At 35.2% G+C, this 26387-nt stretch overlaps 1 protein-coding gene across 2 annotated transcripts in view; it reads left to right on the top strand.

The window, feature by feature from the left end:
• The window catches only part of GSPT1 (G1 to S phase transition 1), a 27059-nt gene extending 672 nt beyond the window's left edge, over positions 1-26387 (top strand). The window contains exons 2-17 of one of the 2 annotated variants that reach the window (XM_085302756.1): positions 1511-1525; positions 4604-4606; positions 11193-11240; positions 11619-11660; positions 12420-12647; positions 13696-13729; positions 15197-15274; positions 18013-18193; positions 18529-18683; positions 20508-20648; positions 21346-21439; positions 21801-21881; positions 22794-22967; positions 23424-23513; positions 23832-24000; positions 24670-26387. In XM_085302756.1, coding sequence (XP_085158882.1) covers positions 1511-1525; positions 4604-4606; positions 11193-11240; positions 11619-11660; positions 12420-12647; positions 13696-13729; positions 15197-15274; positions 18013-18193; positions 18529-18683; positions 20508-20648; positions 21346-21439; positions 21801-21881; positions 22794-22967; positions 23424-23513; positions 23832-24000; positions 24670-24722 — 1586 coding nt within the window. In that variant the 3' untranslated portion in view covers positions 24723-26387. Of the gene's footprint in view, positions 1-1510; positions 1526-4603; positions 4607-11192; positions 11241-11618; positions 11661-12419; positions 12648-13695; positions 13730-15196; positions 15275-18012; positions 18194-18528; positions 18684-20507; positions 20649-21345; positions 21440-21800; positions 21882-22793; positions 22968-23423; positions 23514-23831; positions 24001-24669 lie in introns of those variants that run through there. The other variant, XM_085302748.1, reaches the window with a different exon arrangement.

Genomic DNA, 26387 nt, shown 5'->3' with positions numbered 1-26387 from the left:
CGCGCTGCCCCCGGCGCAGCCTGGCCGCTGTCGTGGGGCTGCGTGCGGCTCCGGCCCATCCCCCCTTCGCCTCCGCCTGTAGCGGGGCCCCGCGCAGTTAACCCTTCGCGTTTTAAAATAAAACGCCGGGGAAGTTTCCGCAGGTCTCGGCGGTAACGTTTGTGCTGTTGCGGGGGGAAATGGCGTTGTTTCTGCCAGCGCTGTTTCAGACCTACCTTAGACGTCTCTCTGAAGATCATAGCCAGTAGTTAATCTTTCCTAATGTAACGCTGATAAGTGATTAGTAGGGTAGGGAGGCTTGTCCAGCTGGCCTCGCCTGATGGAATAACCAGAAATTTACTCTGCTTCTCACTTCAAAGGATCTTTGTGTTACGCAAACAGTGTTTACTAGATCTGCTTTGCATAGGGGAAATTAAAGGAGAGCTACTTACTAATTTCTAGCTTAAACCAAAGGTCCTTCCAAGCATAATACATGCTGGTTAACTTCTTGGCAGTATTTGAATGTCACTCTTGCAGCTAAGGAGCTTGAGACCTGCTTGAGTGTGGTAGTTGAAACGTTCTTATCTTTTTCTMGAATCTTTCTGTATGCCTATTGGCATGGTACGAGACAAACTTGGATTTCAGAGATGGGTTCCGGTAACTTAATTTTGCTTAACCTACTACTTGTTACATTGTATTTGCCATGATTTCCCGTTAATTGTGGCTATTTTTTATTGCATGTTGATTTAATATTATGTATTAGTCCTCTGCTCTCTAGTACCTCATGTCATCTGATGTTAACATCTGAAACCTGCAACTTTCATATATGGTACTTTAGAATTTACATAACAAAGAATATCAACCCATTTCTTGTGCTAGAGCAAATGTTAAACTAAATGCTCCCAACAGCTACTAATTTTTATTAGAAAATGTTGTTCATGTGGGCAGGCAGTATGCAAGTATGTTAAAATACACTTTCAAGAAGCCTTGGACAGACTTCTGGATTCCTCTTTGAATAGTGTATATATTAGGGTTCACAGGTGTAAAGGCAGAGCAGGTAGCTTGAGGCTGTGTTGAATGTGCATGTGATATACATTCAAGTAATCTTTAAAATTTATTCTAGTGTGTTTTTTCAGCTATTATTACAATGTGCATCTAACTTAAAAAAATTTTGTAATAAATATTGTGACTGGAAACTTTCTTGAAGTTTTGAATGTTGCAAGAATAATTCCCCCCCCAGCCCCTGCCACTCTTGCAAGGTTTGTTCTAAGGCTTCCCTTTTTTTTTTGTAGGTTTGAGAATATCTTTCACCTATTCACTGCATTAATTTCTTCATGCTTTCCTTCTCTCCATGCTGTTGCTTCTCCTGAGCCTTATGAACAGCTTCTGTCTTTCCAGAGACTAGAGAAGACTTTGCTGAATGCCAGTTAGTACTGCTTTCTGGTCATCTGGAGTGATTAGGGTATCTTTTCGCTCCATCTCAGCTGCTGAGTACACTGCCCACATAGTGTTATAATCTGCTAGATTTGAGGTTTAAACTCACCTCGTTTCCATTTCTTCTTTAAGGTTTAGAATTAAATTCTACCTTTTACTTTGATGCCCCTATAGTTAAGCAGACAAAAATGCTTAAGGTACCCGCAGTTCTTAGAAATTGGTCTTTTTTTTTTTTAATTGAAATACTGCATTTACCATATTTTTTTCCAGGTCTGTTGTACTTAGTTACAGAAAGTAATTGACAGTCTTGTCCTCGTAGATGTTCATATAAGGTGACAACTACTTTTCTGGCTAGGAGAACTAGGTGGAGCTCGCTCTAGAAATAAGTCAGAACATATGATTAGACAATGGTGCTGAATAGGTTACTTTTGAGCAACCTAGTTTGCTCTTGCTTCCACAGGCAATTAGGTGTTCCATGGCACTCATTCTTTGTTAACTTGTGGGAAAAATATTTCTATTTATCTGTATTGAGATCTGTACAAGTAGTAATTGATGTGAATATCACATAGGACTTCCGAAGAACATAGAGCTGGGTGTCGATAGTGTTCTGTGTACACTAACTTCATGTTTTTAGTGATCTGTCTCAAATTTCTGTTATGTATGTCTAGAGCATTGGTATAACTTTTATGGATGCGATTTAGGATGCTAACTTTTACAAAACTGGGAAAYTCCTGAAGCTTTCAGTCCAAGTAGTTTACCCTAAAACTTTTGTTTTATGTGCATTTTCCTCTGATAGCAAATTATGTATTAGGGAGAATATCTGATCAGCTTTTACCTCACTAATGTAATTTTTGCTTGCAGATCATTTCAGAATTCATCTGAATTTGAAATCAAGATCATTGCTTTTTTTATATACAAAAAGGACATATTTAAATTTCTGAACCTAAGGAACAGTTTGGGGGTTTTTCTAATCATTCCCAACTGTTTTATCCTTGGGGACTTTCTTTCATCAAATTGCATCCCAGTCAACTCATTCACTTAAAATCTCATTTTGGTGGATTCCATCAGAAGTTTGAAATAGAGATTTCTTAAATTACATCTGCAACAGTCATCACTGTACCTTCCAGTAAGTATGTCAAGTATGTCATGGACAAGCTGTCCTTTTTAGAGAAACTTATTTTAGATAGCAATTGCTAGAGTAGCAAACTCAACTGAAATAAGACAAAGTGATAATCAATAAAACTACAGTAGATTGGTAGTGCCTCTAAATGTTTCTGATCACAGCTTGCACCTTTACCATTCTATAACATCTGTGACTTAATTCCTTACTTGCTTTATTATTTTCTTAAATATAAAAGAGGTGATTGAATTTTTTTTTTTTTTGCATTTGGGTTTTTGTTTCTATATCAAGGTATGGTTTAGAAGCGTGAGGGACTAATTAACCCTTCTCTCTCTCTGCCAAATTAATAAAATTTCTATTCTCATGTATGTGAGAACCAAACAAATTTAATAATTGAAGTATTTCTGAAAATGCAGAGTCAACTTGCTTTCATTCTTGTGGTTAGATTTTGTCATAGTTCTTGAATGTTTACAGGCTTTTTGGTAAAATTCTTAAGTGGTTCCTTTTGTGGGTTTTATTCTATTCTGTGGTAKTTTTCATCTTCTTTTTAAGTCATTTTTTAAGTATTCAGTATTGACTGTGCTTGGAACGGAGGCTGATCTTCCTGAAGTYCCTTCCAATCTGAATTTTTTAGGTAAGAAAGAAGTACAAAAGTAGCAAGAACTGAAAAGTACGTGGCACATAGCAGCTGGTATAGGAAAGATCACRTTTATCCTTCTGCTAGTGTTAGTGCTATTACTTCTTTTAATATCCTTCATGAACACTTCTAGCAAACTCATAAACACATTTAGCAATGACTACAGTTTAAACATCTTGCATCTATCGTCTTGAGCAAAGCAACATCTGGCCTTAGATTCAATGCCCTTTAGATTGCTTCACTCCCTAAGTATCTTCACTTGCTTCAAGTAGTCACTTTTGAAATGGGTTCAAGCAGCTGTACATCCTCAACTTTAAAATGCTGTAAAGAAATGGATATAGCATCTATCTTTTGAGTTTTCCTTGCTGTCGTTTGTCATGACCGTCCCACCCCCAAACGGACAAAGAGAGATGCTTCAAAGTTTTCTGCTTCTGTACAGGACCCTCTAATTTCCAGAGTGGGATGATGTGTTATCTGTCCTTTGTTCCCCATAGCTGGTTTATCTCTTGTTTTACCCCTTTATTTATCTCTGTAGTCAGTGTTTAAGACTTTCTTCAACAAATCAGTTTTCACGAGACTTCACTTGGCACACAAACTTGCTAAGGAAGTCTTGTTTGTCTAAAACAAGTAATTTACTATCTAAGGATTGCAAATTTGCATGCAAATACTTGAGTAGCCATATGATTATTTGCTCAAAAGTACAGTAATGCTACTGTAAATACTTCATATTTGTAAAAGTGAACTGTGAGTTCTTAATGCTTATATAACAGCAAATCAGTGCCATATTGTAAATACTGAAGTATGATATAAATTCTTGTTAAATTAAAAAAAAATCTTGAGTTTTGTCATCACTTATCTTCATCTAGAGCTGTGCTGTTGTGTATCAACTGCTATAGACAGATGAGTTACATAACATCTCCAAAAGGTCAGTGGGAAGAAAGGCTGTATGTTTTGGCACTGATTTGCCAGATGATCAGAGCTTATGTACATATGTGATGTAGTCAAGGTGCCAGTGTTTTACACAGAGGTTCTTTGTCAACTCCTGGTCTATCCCCAGGGAAGTGACCATGATTGTTTTGCTCCTTTTAGAATAATTCAGCAGACTTCTGGCCTTTGTAGGAGTCCAATGAAAGACACATGCTAGGAGCAGATTGTGGACTTGATGTCCTAGCAGTCTACATATAGTTGCTGGCCATGTATTTTGCATCCCGATCTGGATTACTGATTTAAAGTATTTAAAAGGATACTCTTAACTGAAAACTTGGGTGCTCCATCAAAATAAATACAAAATGATTTGGGATAGTTCTTGAATTCTATCAGCAATTTGGTTTTACAATTTCACTTTCAAAGTGTTGGGCTTTCTCTCTAGCTTTGTGATGAGATACATACATGAGCAAGAGAAGCAGCTGATTGTACAGAGTTAAGGTAGAAAGATGGTTTTGCTTTTACCATGAGGGAATCGAGTTTTCAAAATTTAATGAACCGAATCTCTGATTGTGTTCTGAGGAGGTCCATATGAAAATGATACTGGTCAAATTTCAGTACAAAAGGTAGAAGTTCAGGACAGGTGATGCAATATTGAAAATTAGTTCTCTAGAACAGCCTCAGCATTTTGAACTCTGATGTGTAAATGTTAAGATGGTGAGCCTGACATGCTAAAAAGCTATCAGATGCGTAGTTTTTTTCTTCTGTTCCTACTGGGTTATGAGATACTGCCATAAAAGACTGGAATCCTTAACTGTCCTAATGCAGAGCTTAATTTATTGACTATCTTGAAAATCAGTCTGTCAACTGAGCACAGATATTTGGCCTTCAGGAAAAGGGTGTTTCCTTATATTCCTTGCAAATCCACATAAGCTTTCACAGACTTAGTTGTGAAGAAGCATATTGGTTATGCATAAGGTAAACTTAAGGTGTATACTCACTGGGGAACAAAAAAGATGGATCTCTTAGTAAGCTAGTGTGTAGTAAAATCCTATGAAGACAAAGGAAATACTCCCTGCCTCTCTTTCCCCACTACACGCACATACACATTTTACCACCTCATGTTAGAACTATTAGCTGGTGCGTTTTAAGAACTTGGCATACATACTTTTCCCTGTCCCTGCTGAAGCTAAGGCTTAGACTATGAAGCAGCACAGAGACAATAAGGAAATTCTTAGGTATAAGTTAACTTCCTAAGTGACTGCTTTAAAGAGTGACCTCTTGAAAACCTTTTCTTTCTGCTTATTTTAAAATACTGAATATGAAATATTTTGTGTAGCTCTAGCACCTATTTTCCTTAAATAGGTAACTTTTTGTAGTTTTTAGCCAGAAATCTGTCACATCTATCTTTTGGCACTCATTCTTCTGCTGTCTTTGACTCAGACCTTTAATTATGCTCTGATTTCATTTCCTTTCTTTTCTTTTCTTTTCAAAAGAAAGGTAAATATCTGTTAGATAAWTTAAGAAAACTGTTGAGACCACATGGCTGTTGTGTAAATATGTACTAAAATCAGGTATTCAAATCACAAATGTGTGAAGATGATGGGAATCCTAAGATGGGTGTTATGCATTTCTTCACTCTTCAGCCTTCTAGGAATTTTTGTGAACGAACTTGATGCCTCTGCTGAAGCAGCAGCTATAAACTCGCCGTACAGACCATCTGAGTTTTGTAGATAACACATTTTTTTTCAAACTGAGTTTGCCCAGGTGTTACTTTATCTTTTTTTTTCTTATTGCACAAACCCTGTTTCAGTACACCATAATCCATCTTGCTTGTAAAGTACCAACACTGAGTTCTTACCACACCTGTAATGGAGCAGGCTGAGAAGTGTTAGTGCAGCTATGCCTAGCAAAAAAAAAAAAAAATACTGTCTGTCATCAAGCCATGATAACTGACTCTCCAAAAGCATTTGTGTTGTGGCTCAGGTGTCTGCCTCCTCAGAATTAGTTACTACCAAACAGTATCTTTTTTGTGTAGAGAAGTTTCCCTGCTTATTCTATGCATCTGGTAAATACTCGAGGTAAAAATGGAAGCTGTCATCACCCCTTACCACTTGAACTTGTTCTCATGTTGCTAGTCATATACAAACACAATTTGGGCATCTGTGAGCTAGGTGCTTTTGCGAAGGCAGCATAAATTAATTAATGTTTTTGTGGTGTAAATAGGAGTAGAAGTAACAAATGGCATGACTGAATCAGAGACAAGTGATAGTTGCACCCATTGATCTGGTGGAGTCAGCATCAGGATCAAATTTAGTGTCTTGTTCTGTGGGCCGAAAGGATCTGAGAGTGCTAAAAAACTGCCATTAGTYTGAGTAGTCAAAAATTAATTGGTCCCTGGCCTCTATCTCTTCTCTCAAACTAGTTCAAGCTCTGTTCACTAAAAATGTGGTTACTGCCACATGTGGTGTCTAAAATACTAGAGGAAAATAAAATGAGGAGAGATTTCCAGATCTTCCTCGTATTGTAAAAGACATTTAAAAGGAGGTAAAGGATGAAATATTGCCTCAAACACTGATTTTTGTTTAGGTAACTACTATACTTGCTACTCTAATGTTTTTAAGGAAGGTATGCTAAGGACRTAAGCTTATTTCTAAAGTTATGCTGCATTCTCTTCTAATGACTTTAATAAAGTATTTTAACTGCAGTTCTTTCAATATTGATTCCCAGGTTACCAACTACACTTGTTGATTTTCCCCATGAGGCAAGAGAAGGGCATYGTAACAAAAAACCTTTGAAGATGAGGGAAACAGAAAGGTTCCAAGTGTTCCTTGTAACTTTTCCGGATATTTCCAATACACTCTAGGGACACACATGAAATTCCTGTTTTGTTCTAATAGAAATTTTATTCTAAAGCAGTTTTCTGYTTTTTTTTCCCTTAAGTATTCCTCCAAATTACTAATGCTGCTAAGTTCCTGGCTTATACCATTTTTAAAATAATGTTTTCAGAGGCTGAGTGATAACTTTTATTTGGTTCTACTTGTGCAGCCTTGGTTATTGTAAAACAAAAAGGCTCACAAGTACAAAACTTAGTGTAATACAGAATAAATTCATCAGCTGTAGTAGAATGCAGTGTGAATTCAATAAGCACTATGCATTCTTGCAGCATTTTTTTAGGGCACTATCTGTGTTTTAAGGAGAGCAATCACTGTTTTTAAGAGTAGTGCAATTTTGGATACTTTATTGGGAACATACTTCTCCGGTGAGTCTTGTGGAAAAAAATAAATTTTTGCCTTATTCAGATAAGACATTGAATTACATAAAATCAGGTCTAGTGGTCTACTTACAGATAARTGAAACATATGTATMTTTTCTTTTTCTTCAGCAATAACAAATATATTTCAAGAAATATCCTAGAGCTTTAATGTTAAGAGGACTAAAAATGAACTGTTTGCTTCTTGTAATACAGTGAATAAGAAATGAAGTAGCAGTTTATTTGACCTATAGTTTGGGGAGAAATATAGTATAAAGGGTGTTAGAAAAACCCAAATTGTTCAATTTGTCACATGTAAATGCAAGAATTGGAAACRCTGTGTAACTTCATTCTGACTTTAAAAACAGATTTTTTGTAGACACTTTGAAGCCTTCTCATGTAACAGGACTCCTACCTGAATGATTTTCAGAAGTAGTAGTAGAATTTTCAAGTTGAACTTGAAAGCATGTTACAGATTTTTTTTTTAACTTGTATTTTGGCTTGTTGTATGTAGTATTTTTACAATAACAGTAGATTAAGTTAACCATAAATCTTGTTAGTTAATTTTCTGACTTCCAGAAAACACAAAATTAAAAACTTTACGTGTCCCTAGAGTGTATTGGAAATATCAGGAAAAGTTACAAGGAACACTTGGAACCTTTCTGTTTCCCTCATCTTCAAAGGTTTTTTGTTACGATGCCCATCTCTTGCCTCRTGGGGAAAATGAACAAGTTCATTTCAGTTCACTTGATTAGTCCAAACATTTTGCCACAAGGCCAGTGTAGGGTTTGGATTTCTTTTCATGGCAAAATCCCAGTACTGAACCGTAGGTAGCAAGCCTATTTCAACTAGATGCAGAATTGCTATCTCCTTTTCGCATGGTCCAAACGTTTGCTGGGCTACTTGAGCTGCAACTTACAGGTGAAGTGTTTTCCTTGCATTACTGAGAGTGCTCTTCCGTTGTCTCTGTTGTGACACTTTTCTGCTCAGGTGAGATGTTGCTCCAGAGAGCTGGTATGYCCAAAAGCTACTGGCTTTTTTGTTTTTCTTTTGGTTTTTGTTTGTTTAGGTTTTCGATAGTTCAGTTTTTGGTCAGATCAGCTSCCTCGGTGGACCCTCAGTACAGTTACATACACACTAATGCTGAGGCAAGAAGAGATAACAAGGAGAAAACTATGGCAACCCATCTGAATTAGCTGAGGAAGCTGTAGAATTGCATCCTTCTCAGGTGATAATCTTAAAGGCATGCTTTGGGGAGTCTGTTCATCTCTACACAGAGCCTACGGGGATAAATCTGACTCTCTAAAATCAGATCTTTTTTTCCCCATGTGGATTTGTTTGCAGTGTACCAATGTCCMAAATAAGTCGACTTAAACTGCAGCTGTTTATCAGAAACAAATGATTTCTGAAAGGTGTTTATTTTTATCAATTAAAGCTTGTTCTTTTTGAAATTAAGTTTCTTTATTTCTTTTTCAGTTGACTTTTCTGCAATGGGCTTCTCTTTCAGAGAGCTGTTTGTATTCCTTTCCTGCTTTGAAGGAATGGTGAATCTTCCATATAATTCAGTCTTCTCWTGTAAAACTTCTGCCATTTTGTCTACCAAAATGACCAGCATTTAATATGTCTGTGGTCATAACTGAGGGTCTGTTGCTTCTTAGTTCTGTGTGGCACTGGTACTGTTTGGGTTCCCTATACGAACTGTCGTGCCAATTCCCTTGTATGTTAGAGCCATAGGAGATTTAACAGATGGACTTGCTCTCCGCAGTGCTATTCCTGGTAGAGTGAACTCGGAACGCATCCTTCTTGGGTTGCAATTTCCAGCTTCCCTCCTCATTTTTTTTGTGAAGGAACTTCTTACTTTCCCTCTCTAATTCATACACGTTGGCTTACAAACTGCGTTTATTATGGATGCTGTTTCTAAGGAATTAAAATAATTCTTCGTCCACTTGTAGAGCTTCCATTTCAAGACAAGTGGATGAATACCGTAACATAATAGGTTTGGTTTTCTTTTATGGGCAGACATCAGGACTGAAATCATAAGCTTACTGAAATGATATTCTAACGAAAATAGTTGTGCATCCCAACTACAATGTGTGTGAAATAGCCAGCAGTTTTCTGATGTGTGACCAAACAGTGGCTTTAGGCTCATACCTAGATTCTGATCTAACTATGCCACCTGCTTGCTTTGACACACTGATAAATTTGGGTCAGTTTAGGTCTGGTTTCCAGCTCTTAAACAGGGGGGATTTTTTTGCTTTTTTAATAAGGAATTTTGTTCTAACCATACACTTTTACTCTAGCCTGTATTAAATCATTTCTCTTAGAGGCTTGTTCCAGTGGTTTGGGGACCCTATATGACATGATGCAGGAGGGCAGGGAACCTTGCTGTGAAGTTTCCTCTCTGGGGGTGCTGTGCACCCTCTGCTGCTGCTGGTCACTTTGCTGTGCCATGACCCACATTCCCCCTGCCCGCAAGCCTTGTCCTCTGGCCCTCTTCCAGCTTTTGCAGYGCTGCTCCAAGTTATAGAAGTCTGCAGCAAATACACAAACAGAGCTAAAGCAAAGAGGCTTAGAAGTAGGTCTTTGTGTGTTTTTTGTTGTTGTGAGAGGATCTGTTTTGTCTTTAGGTCCCATCTGCATATAGAGCAAGTAATGCTGTGCAGTCTGGACTTTTATAGTGAGGTTGAAGGAAATTGACAGTTGAAAATGTGAGTTTGGTATGTGACTACAATAAAATTGGGGAATAAGATTCTTTCAAGAAATTTTGGCGTTGACTTCACGCTAAGAAAACACTAAATAGGCTAAAGTTTTAAGGATAATTAAAGGATACTTCTTGAACAATGTCTCAAAGCATTAAATGGGGTATTTGTTAATGGGAACGTGTCATTCTTTGTAGGTTTAATAATTATTTATATCTTGGCATACAGTTTAGTGCCATGGTTTCGTGCTACTGAGATAGTTGAATGATCTATCAAAAAAAAAAAACAAAACAAAACAAAAAAAAACTTTGACACCAGCATCCCTCTGAGATTGCCCTCTGGGTAATGGGACTTAAACAGCTTAGGCTGATGATAAAGGAGGATGGAGCGTATGAGAATTTGAACCAATTCATCATGTGTATATGTCAAATAACTTACTTTTAACTTGGCCCAAGTAAGGATAGTTTTGGATTTTTTTTTTTTTTTTCCAAAGGGAAGGGGTAGCATGAATAATGAGGAACCTAAAGCCACTCTGGTATGTAAGAGGACTGTCAAACTTACTAAGTATATGAATGAACTTATATCTTGACACTAATGATTACAGAAGATCTTTAAGAATTTATTCTTGGTAGTTTTTTTTAAGTTTCTACTCCACACTGAGGTGAAATTCACAAAGCAGGTAAGAACTGTAGATATGCCTGTAAGCTGAAGGCAGCAGAACCTTCCCTACAGCTGTGACTTCATGCAGGCAAGTCTGTTTCACTGGATACAATGAAACTGCTTTGCCATGTTTTAAACATCAGTTAGATACTAATACCTAAAATAGCCAGCATGCCCAAGAAGGATGGACAGGTAAAATACAATGTGTAGAAAACCTGCTTCCTTTAAACTTCCTTTAATATATCCTTCTAGGAGAAAAAAATAGAACTCTTTACAGAATTGGTGTATTATTTTCAAAATTTCATTTAGGCAGTGTACTYTCTTTAGAATTATTTGTGCTTGGACATTGTATTTAATACTGTTTTCAGAGGGAGAGTTGTTTTTCAGAAATACGATTTTGCAATAAAGTTTGAAGAATGGTCTTTTATAACTAAATATTGAAATTGGTTACATCTATGTATTTTTAAAATTAAAATTTTGCTGCAGGTGCACCTGTAGAGTCGTCTCAAGAGGAGCAGACAGCCTCTTGTGAAGGTAATTGCTCTTATGTTCTAAAGTCACACAATGCAGGTCCATTAAATATGATTTAAGAAACTTAATTGCAAAGCATCTCCCTTTTAAAGATGCATGTAAATCTATTTACCAGTCCTTATCATACTACAACTGTGAGATAAGTCAGTATGGTTATGTCCATTTTTTAGCAAATAAAGCAATGCACATAAAGACCAATCGATTTACTTAAGATCAGAAAGCATGTATGAAGCAGAACTTAAAAATTTGAACTTGCATCTTAAATAGCATAGGGAAGTGCCCAAACAGCTGAATTGTTCTTTTATTAATTTAATAACTAATTTTTCCTTTGTTCACATTTTCATGGTAAATATGTACTTAATGATTCCTTTTCCCCCCCAGGTTCAAATGCTGCTGTTAACATGGAAATTTCAGAATCTGTTGGTAAGATGAGAAATGATCCACTTGCCTATAACATTGCTATAAAACAGCTAATCTAGTGCTTTTGCTGATTCATTGTAAGCTAAACTGAAGAATATATTACTGAGCCTTTACTTTTTTTTGTTCTTACAATTTTGATTTTTTCTCTATAGTTAGATTAGAAAAGAGATGATTGACCACTAGGATGCAATGTCAGGTGCAACTGTATTACTTGAACAATGAATGGGTGTCTGCACTTCCTTTGAAAGTCATTTCATATTACCAAATCATCTCATTAATATGTGTGAAATGGTGATTAACAAAGAAATTTCAAGGTGATCAATAATATGAACAAGCAGATCATGGAAATTTTATCTTTCTACTTGTATTTATATGGCTTTTGTGTTGCAGATTTAAACCATTATCCCTCTCCTTTCTAAAAATATGATGGTGCATATCTATCTGTGGTTTCAGAACAGCATGATGATCTGAGTCAATTTTCAGATTTGTTCCCTTCCCGCCCCACATAAAATTGTTTCTTTGTTTAAAATAGAAGTCCCTGTGAATCATAGTTTTCTGATGTCAATGCACAGGCTAGTTTGAGAACTCCTAGTAGTATCCATTTCAGAAACAAGCAGCAGTTGCCTCTTCTTACATAAGAAGACAGTAAGAGACTTGATAGTTGAAAGATTTCAACTATTGAGGAGAGGGAACCCTTTCTCAGTAGTCATTGCTTTTTAATTTCTTGATCTCTTTGAATATATCTGCTTGTTTAACTTTTAGTGGAAAATGGAGAGACAGAAATGTCCCCTGAAGAGTCATGGGACCACAAAGAAGAAACAAGTGAAGCAGAACTAGGAGGTGGTCCAGCAGGGGATGCAGGTCCARCTGAAGAAGGTGCTCAGGAAATGATGGAAGAGGAGGAGGAAATACCAAAACCGAAATCTGTTGTAGCACCACCAGGTGCTCCCAAAAAAGAACATGTAAATGTAGTATTCATTGGGCACGTAGGTAAGTTGTAAATGAAGGTAAAATAATTGGATATTTGCTTTATATATTACCTAGAGATGGGATTATTAGGAATTAATCCTGTTCTTTCTAGGGATGTAAGAATTCATCCTGACTTGAGGTTATTAGTAACATTTCATCCTAATGAAGCTGCTCTGGGAAAAAATAATTAATATTGAAGAAGGAATAGTGTGCTTGTGTTTTCTTGTATACAACAATGTGTATGTTCRTGACTTCTCAAGTAGTTGATCTTTTGAATATGTTTATGATCCAAAGGATAAAATCGGAAAATAATCTTATCTTTGTCTGGTTTAAATATTTTGAAATGGTTCTTATTAATTGTTGAAGAACTGGTTCAAAATGTTGTGGGAGATATTCTCTGTAGACTACAACAATAAATGAAGTTAATTCAGTGTTAAAAGCCAAGCATTTTCAAACAACATCCCAACAGAATAGTTTTAGCAGACTTCAAAAAAAATCTTAAATGGTGTTGAAGTACAGAAGGACTACTGAATCAGTTTTACAATAAATGCTGTATTTTCACATCTAAAATCTCTCACTGTAAAAGCACTGTAACTTAAAGCTAGTCTTCAGGTAAATTCAGAACCAAGCCACACAAAGAGGCAACGAGTGGAGRTGCATGCCCATGTTGAAGAGCAGCCTGTAGAAGTTAGGGACAAGGCTGGAAGGAAGCAGGGAAAGGGCTTTTGCAAAATATTCTGGACATGGGTAACCCACACTTTTGCTGGATCGTAACTTATATTGGTGGTGGTGGTGGTGGTTGTTATGGTAATGCCAAGTTTATAGGTATGAAAATACAGTATTCAAAACGTGATATAATTTACTTGCTAGTGTACTTTCCTGGGAAGCTGAGAGATGCTTCTAACAGCTTAAAGTTAGGTTACAAAACAACTAGAAAATATATATTTGGAAATAAATTACGTGACATTCATAATTACTTTCTCTTTTTATAGGTTTTCCTTTTTAATTTTGAATTACTTAACAATTTACGTGTGTATGTGTGTGTGTACATGTATTTTTTTTCTTTTAGATGCTGGCAAGTCAACTATTGGAGGACAAATAATGTAAGGAAAATTCTCAACAAGATTCTAGATTTTCTGTTCTGTCTTGTGACTTAAATACATTAAGTAAAATGAGTATTATGGCTTTAATCAGCATAGATTGATATTTTTATGACAAAATGGTTCTCTGCCTGTTAATTTAGTTGCTCTTTGGCATTTTTAATTCCAGCAGATCTTAATTTTATCTCTGTAGGAGTTTCACTTAATGGAAACATCTTTACAAAAACATACATCATTTAAAAAAATCCATCCCTTTCTTAAAACATAAAACTCCATTTTTCATTGTGTTTTTTAAATGCTATTTAAACTGCATTTTATCCTTGCTTAAACTTTCTGTGAGAATTAAAAAAAAAAAAAAAAGAATATGCTTATTCCCTAACATTGTCAGACATAATTTTATTTTAAAGCATGAAATTGAAATAGTTAACCCTTAAGTCTATTTTTAAATAGATGACAGTAATTGCAATATCCTTGTAAGACAAAATTAATAAACCCTATTAGATCTGACAGTTTGTCAAAAACAAGAAACATAACTTAGTGCATGCAGAAATACATGCTATCCTGATTGTGCCGAATATTGGTATAATTTTAAAATAATATTCTCAGAAAGTGCGAGGTCTTTTGGCATTGTTGTGTTGTCGTCTTTTGTTTTAACCAGACTGGAATGTTGGAATTGTCATGCTGCATTTAATCTTCTAGTTCATACATGGGCAAATCAGCATTTTAYTATCTGATGTGTCTTGAATATTCTTACTGTACAGTGCCTATTCTTAACACTCCTATGCGAAGTAGTCATGCTCCTAAAGTTTTTTGAAGGAATGTTTCTATGGTCTTTCATTTCTGGAAGATATCCCTTTTTGTTGTAGGGAAATGAAAAATAGAGCCAGTACCACCTTTGTCATTAGCCATTTGTTTACTGTTACCATTACTCTTTCTTATAGACTAAGCAGATGACTCTTATTAGAAGATTAGATAGAAATATCTGAGGGGAAAAATATGAAAGCTGTAACATTATAAAGCTCTATACTGCTTACTCATCTCTCTTTTAGTATCTTAAGATGTATCTTAAGACCTTTTTTAAATCTATCTAAGAAGAATAGTAACCAAAAATGTTTTTAACTTTCAGTAATGTTTCATTTTTATAAAATTATCCTATACCAAATTTTATTTAATTTTAAAGTGTAATAGAGCAGTCTCCAAAATGTGCATAACAAATATAGTTCTTTTCAAAAACTTGTCTCTGTCAAGCACTTTAGTAGAAGTATGAGAAATGTGTTTTTCAAAATGTGTAGTAAAGTGGTGGTAGTATAGTTCTCCATATCAAATAGTGGTGTGGAAATTTCTACTACTGCTCATATCAGACTGGTTTTCAAAATAATCTATAGTGATTGTGTAACTATTAAACAGGGAAGTAGCTCCAAATAGTTAATGTAAAACTACTTTTTTTTTTTCCTCCCTCTCTCTTCTTAGGTATTTGACAGGAATGGTTGATAAAAGAACACTTGAAAAATATGAAAGAGAAGCTAAAGAAAAAAACAGAGAAACATGGTATGAAACTTGCTGAAGATAACACAGCTTTCTGTTAACACTGTGATAGGAACTGGAAATATATTTATTTATTCATTTTTGTCCCTGTAGTACTTGTGTCTTGCTGGATTGAATTTTCAGGGGCAGATTATTTTGTTTTCTTCCAGAATTTCTTTAACTAGGGCTGTATAAAGTAGTGCAATTCACATTGAAACAGGTTTTGCTTGCTGCTTTTTTTTTTTTTCCTTTCCTTTCCTTTCCTTTCCTTTCCTTTCCTTTCCTTTCCTTTCCTTTCCTTTCCTTTCCTTTCCTTTCCTTTTTTTTTTTTTTTTTTTTTTTTTTTTTCCCTTTCTTTTCCTCCTTCCCTTCCCTTCCCTCTTCTTCCTCATGAGAGCAATGCTTTACATTCCAGTGCTTTGGAAAAGCTAGTTATCTGGTAAGGGGAATACAAGGCAGACACTTTTCTCAGGCTGCTCTTGGACTGTTCTGTCTGTATGTCTTTTACCTGGAAAGAGTGGAGAAGGTCATGGGAAAGGACAGAGATCGGGGTTATTGRTTCCGGAGACATAAGGAGAGAGTGACTGGCTCTCCATCCTCCAGCTTCTGCCTTGTTAGCTTGTTTCGTATGTTGAGAGTCTCAAAATTTGAGTAGTTCTACTTTGTGATTTAAGGAAAAAAAACAAAAAACATTTTAGAGTTGAAATTTCAGTCAGGAATGCATTCTTCCCCAAAAAAACCCTMTGTGCAAAAGAAATTTTCCATCCGGTTCATCTATCTGACATTAAACCTAATGTGGTTGTCAATGGCCAACAGGATAAAACGTTATTAGGAGGTGATGTGATACTGTTAATCTCATACCCTTAGAAAAAAACAAACTATTTCTAAAATGTCTTGTTCAAAAAGAATCCTTAAAAACTGACAGCCATCTGATGATGGGCATGTTTTATGCATTGACAAGCTATGTTGTTGTTCTGTGGTGTTTCCACTGGTGGTCTGTTTTTTCCACCTAATGATGTTTTTTATCAAAGATTTAGAGTGTTGTTTTTTTGTTTGTTTGTTTGTTTTTGTGGTTGTTTTTTGGACAAGTAGTCAGTTATGGTACCTGCTAGAGTATGCTGAGGTCCACTGCTTAGTCCACAGTTCACTACTTAGTTATATCACAAATAATAAATGGTTTATCTGTTGAACCACAGAGACAGCTGAAGTAATCCTTATTTATTCTGTTTCTTCTTTATATAAAGCCTAATTGATGTTTGTGAGATTCTGTAATGGGAATTTTATGGAAGTATATAATCAGAGTAATTTCTGTAGCAAGAGAATRGTATTTTAAAACTTGCTTATTTTGATCGTGGGAAAACAAGATATGGTTAAAAAGGCCTGTGGTTATATCTCTGCATGAAGAATAGTGTTKTTTTTTTWWTTTTTTTTTAATTAAGTTGTCTTAATTCATAGAATTAATGTATTCTGCCAATCTTCTGCTTTTATCTTCAGGATATTTCTGTCCCTTGACAGTACACTATGTTAGAGATTTTTTTTTTTTTAAGTAATAAGTAAAAACACTGAAACTCAGCTGTTGTCAGTATTGTTCTTGCATAGAGTAAAACTAAAGAAATGAGGAACACTTGTGCTTCTCCATCAATTTGTTGCAGACTGGAAAAAAAACTACTAATTGTTTGTAGCCCTGCAAATTTATTTTTTGCACTCTATAGTTACTCTGAACTCTTGAAATTCTCTATAATACCAGTATAGGCAAAGACCTATTTTGCATTTGGGAAAAAAAAATCAGTGGTGTACATTAAAGCTTAATGTAATGTAGAATTACAAATGTCATACTGATGGGGGAGGGAAGGAGKCAAAAAAAACTTTCCTCCCACCACCCCCTATTATGAATATGAGTATGGGGCATCATTTTGAGCCTTTTTTATATCTGGAAAACCAACTCAGGTGTGGTTTTTTTTTTTTCTTAGGAGTCCTATGAAAATTATGAGATGACCTTTTCTGTTTAATAAATATTGATTTCCTTTTTGTAAAGGAAATAGTATTATACAAGGAGATATGAGCAGTTTCCAAAATACTCCTTTGTCAATTTGAGGATTATGTTATTCTACTTCTCTTATTGACATAGATTTCAAGCATCAGACTAGTGCTGTCATTTAAAATGTTAGTGTATTCAAACTCTTGAGAATAACTACAAATATTCAGTTGTGTCCAATACCTGGTCTAGGGGCTTGATAGGTCAGGGTGCTGTGAATGTGAAACAAATTTGAAACARAAGTGAATTTATTTGATCATGTTCTGTCATTTGTGTTTAAAGCTGTAAGAGAGAACACATATGAAAGACTGAACARTATTATATTTTCCAAATACTGCTCAGGAACAAAGGATACTCTWAAGTAGATCAAAAAGTGAAAAAAACTTTTCACACTATCTTTGCTACTTTATAGGTAGTCTCAATTTCATAGCTAACTTTTTTTTTTTTTTTTTTAGGAGAATTTAGTAATTGAAAATGTGTGTTTAGAATTGCACTCTTTTAGCTACAGGTGAAGAATAGATATCTCTGGGCAATATAGCTCACTACATATAGGCATAACCTTGAGTTTAAAGTTGGTATCAGTCGTGGAAATGGCTTAAATTTGGCAATATTGATATAGTTAAAACTGAGCAGGAAAAAGATTTTTAGGATAACTAAATCTTCAAACTTAAATATAGTAAAAACTAGTACAGAACCAGAATATTTGAGTTGTTGAATTTTTTTGTAGGTACCTCTCATGGGCCTTAGACACAAACCAGGAAGAACGAGACAAAGGTAAAACAGTAGAAGTGGGCCGTGCCTATTTTGAAACTGAGAAGAAACACTTCACTATTCTAGACGCTCCTGGACATAAGAGTTTTGTTCCAAATATGATTGGTGGTGCTTCTCAGGCTGATCTTGCTGTGCTGGTAAGAACAAATCAGATTTTCTATCTCAGTCTCTCTCTTTCCTTTTACCTCCCTCCCTCACCTCCTTTTTCAAATCTTACAAAGTCTGGCAAGCTGAGTGGTTTTGGAGTTACTGTTAACAACTTGATAAAATTGTTCACAGTTGTCATGTGATTTTTATATATGTCAATGCAGAAACTGATGGGTAGCATTGAGGTTATGCCAGTGTGTTTTCCAAATCTTGTACCAATCTTGACTAACCCAAAGTTATTTACTGAATAAGGCCCTACTGTTCATTATCTGTTCTTGTGTTGAGAGAATCATAGAACTCTTTTTAAATGTGTATTTTTAATTAGGTTATTTCTGCAAGAAAAGGAGAATTTGAAACTGGATTTGAAAAAGGTGGACAAACAAGAGAACATGCCATGTTAGCAAAAACAGCAGGTGTAAAACATTTAATAGTTCTTATTAATAAAATGGATGATCCAACCGTAAACTGGAGTAATGAACGGTGAGTTTAATTTTTAAAAACAACTTTGTTAAAAGATGTTGAACTAAAGTAAGACTAAACGAAAGTGACTATATGCCAAAGTCATTCCTGATGAAAGAATAGTGAGCTAAGGATAGAAGTTATCAAAATTGTGGGWGAAACAGAAGTATAGTCTCTTAGAACAATGCATCTTGACTAAGCTTTTAGTTCTACRTTGCTTTAAAACACTGACTGCCAAAAGACATAGCATTTCTCTTCTTGGCTCTGTGCAGCCGTATCTAAAAAATGCATGCATTCTAACATAGCTTGATTGTTGACTTGGAGAGTTTGAATGTACTGAAACTGAAAGGAAGTGACTCTGCTGTCAGCAGTTTAGCTTGCCAAATTCTTGATAACTTGGCCATGTTCCTGCTAAGCTCCTAGCTTAGGTTTAGTGAGAATAGCATTATCTTGCTCACTGTATATGTGTCTACTCTGTATTATTTGCAGTTGTTCTCTCGTGATAAGCTGAAATGAATAAGCAAATAATATATTAAGTGATTCTTGATTGCATTTGGGTTGCGGGGGTGAGGAGGGAGTAGGAGTCTTGCCCTGGTACAGGCCCAGTAAAAATAACTGTATACTTAGTAGTATAGATAACTAGAATAAAAAGAATTGAGCTTTTCTTTTTCTGTCTTCATACTCGATGTTACTTAAGGGCTTTAACTTTCCTAGGTGTCAGAATTCATGTCTTGATGTCTTGTTTAGCTTCTCTCTCATCTTTCTTCTTCCTTTAAGCTGCATGCTAAAAAGCATGTTTCAGTCCTTCTCTGGAAATATTTGTGTAGTGAAGGGATACAGTTTTTCTTTCTACAGTAATTACAAGAGATTTTTGTTTAAGTGGAGAATATTCTGTGTATGTACAGTGTATGAACATTGTATTAGAATGCATATATTCTGTCTTTAATTATCCCCAAAGTGACCTGTAGCTGCAGAGTGTTATGTGCCTCAGCCTGGGGCAGGGAGCAGAGAGGCAATAAAAGAGGAAATAGGTCAGCACCTCAGTAGAAAGACAGATATTGGTCTTTGTTTGTTAGACACTATTCTGGAGAGGATCTACCTCATTAGGTTTGTGCCATTCTTAAATCAGATCTTAGTCCCAAACTGCAGATGTGGTATGAATACATAGTCATCTTGACTATCAAAATACATGGTTCTCAGCCAAATCCGTGGTGACTTCTCCCTCACAGAGAACTTACTGCATTGTCAAGAATCATGAAAGATTTTGAGGAAAGCTATGAGAGATTGTGCAACCTCAAAACATCAGCCTTGTTTCCTAAGAGAGTAWGGCATGCTGAATTATGCTGTCTTGGTCCAGCCCTAATCTTCCCCAAGCTTTTGAACATTGTGAAATTCAGTTACAACTGGCTAAGGGGGAAAAGTCTAATAAAAATAAATATATTTAAGTTTTATGAAATTGTATGGAAGACTGAGAGAGACCAAGCCATCATTAAAGTGGAAGCAAGACTTAAGTAGTTGTCTGCTTGGTTTGTCCTGCTATCTTGGCCTGTATCTCTAGCCTAAAAGTCACTATAGTATATGCTGCTTCTTGCCCAGCCTAGTATTCAGTGTACATGGTGGGAGGGAAATGATGATGTTTTACAGGGTGGAGGAATGAGGGGAATTGACAGTATTAARTTGTGCTGGAAGACTGGGGAGAAGACTCAAATAAGCCACCAGACTTTACTACACATTTATCACAGARTAATTTAACTGATGAAAATTAATTTTTTTTATTAATTTAAACAGTGTTATGTCATACTAAAATAATTTAAATCCATCTTGATTCATTTGTTGTTTTTATAGATACGAGGAATGTAAAGAAAAACTGGTGCCATTTTTGAAGAAAGTTGGCTTTAATCCCAAAAAAGATATTCATTTCATGCCCTGCTCAGGATTGACTGGAGCAAATCTTAAAGAACAGTCAGAATTCTGTCCTTGGTATATGTATGTATCTGAAATCAACAACTTGGATAATAGTTATATTTCAATAAAAGTCAGTGCTATAGTGAAGTTATGAAGAAGTACAGCTTGGTGTGCTGTAGCTGTATTCAAGAAGTATTGGCTAAGGTACTTGAGGAAGTATGATCAGCACAACAGGAACACAGAACTCTGTAATAAGCCAAATAAAAGCATTTAGTAGCTGCAGAAGATGAGTTGCCAGACCCTATAGAAAGTGTTAGCCGTATTCGTTAATTTTTGGCTTGTGAGATTGAATGCCAGCACTTTAATTTTTCAGTGATGCTGCATTAGGTATGTTGGAGGGAAGAATAATTTGATCTGGAGTGTTTGCTTGAAGCCATATTATAATAAGCTACAAGCCATGTCTCCATTCTTATCATATTTTTCAGTATGGTTCATGGGAGCTAAAACATTAATGAAAATCATATTTGGAACCATATGATTTGGCACTTCCAAAACATAATAAGCATATCTAGCAAGATTTCTAAGGGATAGTGATTTTGTGTTCATTATGCCTGTGACATAGCTTAAAAGCTCCATGTGCTTCCTGAGTATTACCATGATAGCTAAGGGAATGTGAATGCTAATGATGGGTTATTAAGACAGACTTAACTGTATTTAGCATTTTTAGTAACAAGAAGGGTGCTCACATAACTAAAATGAATGCCTTTTGCTGTTTTAGTGGATTACCATTTATTCCATACCTGGATAATTTGCCAAACTTCAACCGTTCAGTTGATGGACCAATCAGGCTGCCAATTGTGGATAAGTATAAGGTACAAATCCAAAATAATAGAATTCAAATGATAAATGGATTGTTTTCAAAAAGCAGTAAATGGACTATATTTCACTACATTTGTAGAGGATATCCTCTTCCTTCCCCCTGCCCCCCCTTTCGATATGGTGGGCAATTGTTGTCTACATTTTTGAACTGTGGAATGGGGGAAGAAGTAAACCACTTCAGTATTATATGAGACTCTAAAATAATTTTTTTGTGAGAACAGCTTCCAAAACATTAAATGTAGCAGCACTAAATAACTTCATAGAGTTAAATGACCATGTTTAGAATTAAATAGTAAATAGAGCAGACTTTAGAAAAATGTCTTTTATGTTCTTTTTTTTTTTTTTTTTATGAAGGATATGGGCACTGTGGTCCTTGGAAAGCTGGAATCAGGCTCTATTTGCAAAGGACAACAGCTTGTGATGATGCCAAACAAGGTATAGTAAGGTTTACATATTTTAAAAGTATGACTCTACTGGAAAACAGCTTGATTCTTAAAGAAATTAGTCTAAATCAAAATATTTCAGTGGCTCAGTTGAGCAGAGCTGTACTTCTGTGTTTTACATGGGTGATGTTTCTGAGTGTATATACACACACATACCTGTATGTATATATACACATGCATGTGTGCACACAGAGAGAGTGTATCTCCTTACTAAACTCAATTACTTAGTGATCAGTCATGACAATTTTTGAACTATGTTTTGCTTTGCATTTGTACAGTTGGCCCTAGAACCTTTTGTGCTGCTTTTTGTGGGTTAGTATTGCTCAAAACTTTTTTTTTCACACAAAAAGAAATGGGAAAAATTAAAAGGATACAGACAGTACAGTGCATTACAATAGTTTTTATTATTTGCTTTGGTAGTTAATAAGGTGGGAAGTAAGACTTCAGGAAGTTGGAATAATGACCATCTTTCTGAAATTACCCCTCTTTAAATTCTCTGCTATTTCAATTTTTATTTCTTGTTGGTATCTAGTAATGAGGCTGTATAACAATGTATTTTGCATTCTCCTTGGTAGATAATAGGCATTTATTCTCACATCTCTTTATAAAATGTTTAAAGTGACTTTACTTTAAAGATAGTGGATACGTTTTGAATTTGCTGTTCATTGAACAGGTTATAGAATTCTATGAATTCAAATCTGTTGAACAAATATGCTATGTTATATTCTGAAAAATCAGAAGTTCCATTACATTTTTCAAATGCTTTACATGTCATGAAGCTTGTAGAACTGAGTATAATGGATTTAAGCTATAATAGATTTAAGTATTGAAATCATGTATTACAGTGATTTTGGTACAGACTGAATTATTCATACTAGAAAACTTCACTTTTGCTTCCTTTAAGCACAATGTGGAAGTTCTTGGAATCCTTTCTGATGATGTAGAAACTGATTCAGTAGCCCCAGGTGAAAATCTAAAGATCCGACTGAAGGGAATTGAAGAGGAAGAGATCCTTCCAGGATTTATACTCTGTGATCCCAACAACCTGTGTCATTCTGGACGCACATTTGATGCCCAGGTAGAATAATTAACTTTTAATTGCTATGTAAGTGGGTAAACAACTGTAAAATATTTTACCTGTGTTTCAACAAATCTAAATTTCAGTAGCTTTACTTTTCAGTTCAGATTTTTGACTCGCTATTATATCTCCAGGTTGATAATAACATACATACTTGTGACTCTGGAGTCAGAAATATGAGTTCTAAAAATATCCATCACTTATTATGAATGTAACCTCTACATTAAGTTTTAGACACCTATAATCTTGAAAGCAAGGTCTTTTCTGGCCAATTCTTCCATTTCGTACTTTATATTATAAACAGTTAATTCACTTCTGAATTTTATATTTTTCACTAAAATTTGTTAAACGGGGGTATATTGTTCAACTACACATTTTAATATAGAACTATGGTTATTCTCTGATCTTTTATAATGAAATGAGAAAGAAATACACTTATTTTTTATTGTTTTGCAGATAGTGATAATTGAGCACAAATCCATTATCTGCCCAGGTTATAATGCTGTGCTGCACATCCACACCTGTATTGAAGAAGTTGAGATAACAGTAAGCATCTCTTAAGTGGTAATATGAATAATCTGAACATAGACAATATACTTGCTGGGGGCAGGAGATCTCTCAGTACATACGTAGAAAAACTAATATGACAATGCTCCAGCCCTGTTTGGAAACTTTGGTCAGTACTAAATACAACCAAAAATGGCAGTAAGAAATAACGATTGATTTTCTTATACAGTAGGTCTTAAAGAAGTTCTTTTTGTACTTTTAAGTGTTTTCTTTCTTAGACCATTCTTCAGTTATGTTTAGAAAGGAAGGGAAAAAAATATTTTAGCACTCACAGATACTCATTCTTTTCTTATGTAGGCCTTAATCTGCTTGGTAGACAAAAAAACAGGAGAAAAAAGTAAGACGCGGCCCCGTTTTGTGAAACAGGATCAAGTATGCATTGCTCGTTTAAGGACAGCAGGAACTATCTGCCTCGAGACATTCAAAGATTTCCCTCAGATGGGACGCTTCACCTTAAGAGATGAGGGTAAGAGTGCTTGGTCAATAATTATTAATTAAACTGCCGAAAAAATACATTTATTTGAAATAGAAAACCCTACATGGCAGTGAGGTACTGAAAATGCTTGTATCTAGTGGGAAATTGTTATGTAGATAACTGCATAAGAAAATCAAAGCAAAATACTGTCATTGTACACTGTAATTTTTTTGCTAGTAACAAAGAATGTTCTAGAAGAATATTTGTACAGAAATATGCCCTGTGAAGCAAAAAGCTGAACTGGAAAAACTTATATCAGTGAAATTAGGGGGTATTGTACTTTGGGCTTTAACTCATGCTTATCCTGGTAAAAACTCTTAAGGATCTTTGGGATATGTTTAAAATAAATTACATTTAAAAGTTGCAAAAACAGGAGTTGAAATTCTCTTGTATAACAATGATTAAATGGTATGTCTATATAGGATAAAATAGCTTCTGTAGCTTTTTTAAAAGAAGTGTTAAGAGTACTATTTAAGATTTTTATTGTACTTTTAAAAATGCACTGGTACTTTAGCAATACAGAGAATAAATTGCTGTATTGTATAAGTTCTAATATTCTGGAGAGCGTGTATTTTGAGGGGGTAGCTTTCACACTCTTTAGATATACTGTTGAAAAGAATGTATATACCTCTAACTTTCATGTTTGTCTCCTTGGTTTAGGTAAGACCATTGCAATTGGAAAAGTTCTGAAACTGGTTCCAGAGAAGGACTAAGCATTTTTCTCAATGACCCCCGCACAATACTGTGAGGAAAATCGACTCTGCAAAAGCCTACTTCACACCGCCTTCTTATTTTCTGCCCATTGATAAACTTCTCCCCATATTTTGCAAAGACAAATTTCACAGCAAAGGTCCACATTATGTCAGCTTTCTCATATTGAGAGCTCTGCTATGCCACTGTTGAATTTCTCCCAAAAGAATTTTTTTTTCTCCCAAATTCTGCTTCCTTGGAAAGATTCGGCAATAGCTTTGTAAGTGATGTGGACATAATTGCCTATAATTATGAAAATTTAAAGGATTTTTAATGTTTAATTTCCCCCAGCATATATTAAGACATCTTTTTTCCAGGCAGATCATTCAGAGTGTGCGAGTGTGTGTGCACATGTTACAAAGAATACTACCATGTTAATAAACTATTAAATTTGAAATCTTTTTCGGTATTTGAATTACTTTTGAATAATGTTTTTTATCTGGATGTAACGCAGTTGCATTAGCTTTTTAACTTTCCAGTAACCTAGATATTTGGTTACCTGGACTTTTCTAAACTCTTCAGCTCCCCACACACACAGTTTTAAATGAGGCAATTAGGCACTCAACCAAGTTTGTATTACAGGAATTAGTTTTGCCCCTTCCCTTTGAATGCGTTCTTTAAAATTAAAAACATTCATGCAAATGTGGCACCTTCATTAGCTTTACATTTGTTAATATCTACAGCAAATTTAGGTTGATTTAACATGTTTACTAGACACAGTAAGTCAGTTTTGAAGGCTAGAACTACATATTGTGTCTTTATAAAATACAGCGTTATTAAATTCTTAACTGCAGAAAATGCTAACAATGAGTAAATCAGTGAAACTTGCAAAAATAAGAGAATTTGTGGCAATAGTGCCTATTAGTATTTATAAGAGCTACATTTTTGTGGGAGAACTGGGCCAATTAAAAAGTGCCAGTTATATAAGTTACTCAGTTCACCCTGTCTTTAATTTAGAGGGCTGGATAATCCTTGCTGTTTTAAAGATCAGTCTGAACTGAGAGGGAAAAGGACTATTTAAATCCCTAGGAGTTTGCACATACTGAAATATGGGAGGGTCAGAATCAAGCACAGGCTGTAAATTTTTGCGTATCAAAGCAATGTAAGCTTGTGAGGACCAGTGATGTTTTCTTGAGAAATTAAAAGCAAAACTGGTTCAAAATAAAGCTTACTCAGTACAACTTGAAGGAGCTGCATAATGAAATCCTATTTAGCTGCACTTTGAAAGTACAATTGCTATCCTGATTCTAACAATTAGGATGAAGACTAACTGATTTTTCATTTTCCAGAGTGTTACTAGTGATTATTAAAAGGAATCTTCAGAGCTTCTTCAGAATGTCTTAAACTAAACATTTTCAGTTGTACAATTGTGGTGAGCCCATCTCCTCCCCCAAAAGTTTACAGTCTSGTGACTATATCTGAATTCACAGAACTCAAAACTGAAACAGATTTACCTTTTTGGGTTTTTTTTGGTTTTGTTTGTTTCTTTGTAACTGTGGAACTCCCATTCATTTCACTTACAGCTACATTGTATGGACAGAAGAGGTTATTGTCCTTCAGTTTCATATGACTACACTTGTAGCTACCGTAATGCATGGAATTTAAATAAATTTTATTATGTCTGCAAA

This window comes from Rhea americana, unplaced genomic scaffold, assembly GCF_003343005.1.
Source record: "Rhea americana isolate MKP2758 unplaced genomic scaffold, rheAme1 scaffold_10, whole genome shotgun sequence".
In the NCBI taxonomy this organism is placed as follows: Eukaryota; Metazoa; Chordata; class Aves; order Rheiformes; family Rheidae; genus Rhea; species Rhea americana.
The sequence above is the reverse complement of the archived record's forward strand: the minus strand, read 5'-3'. Positions and strand labels throughout refer to the sequence as shown.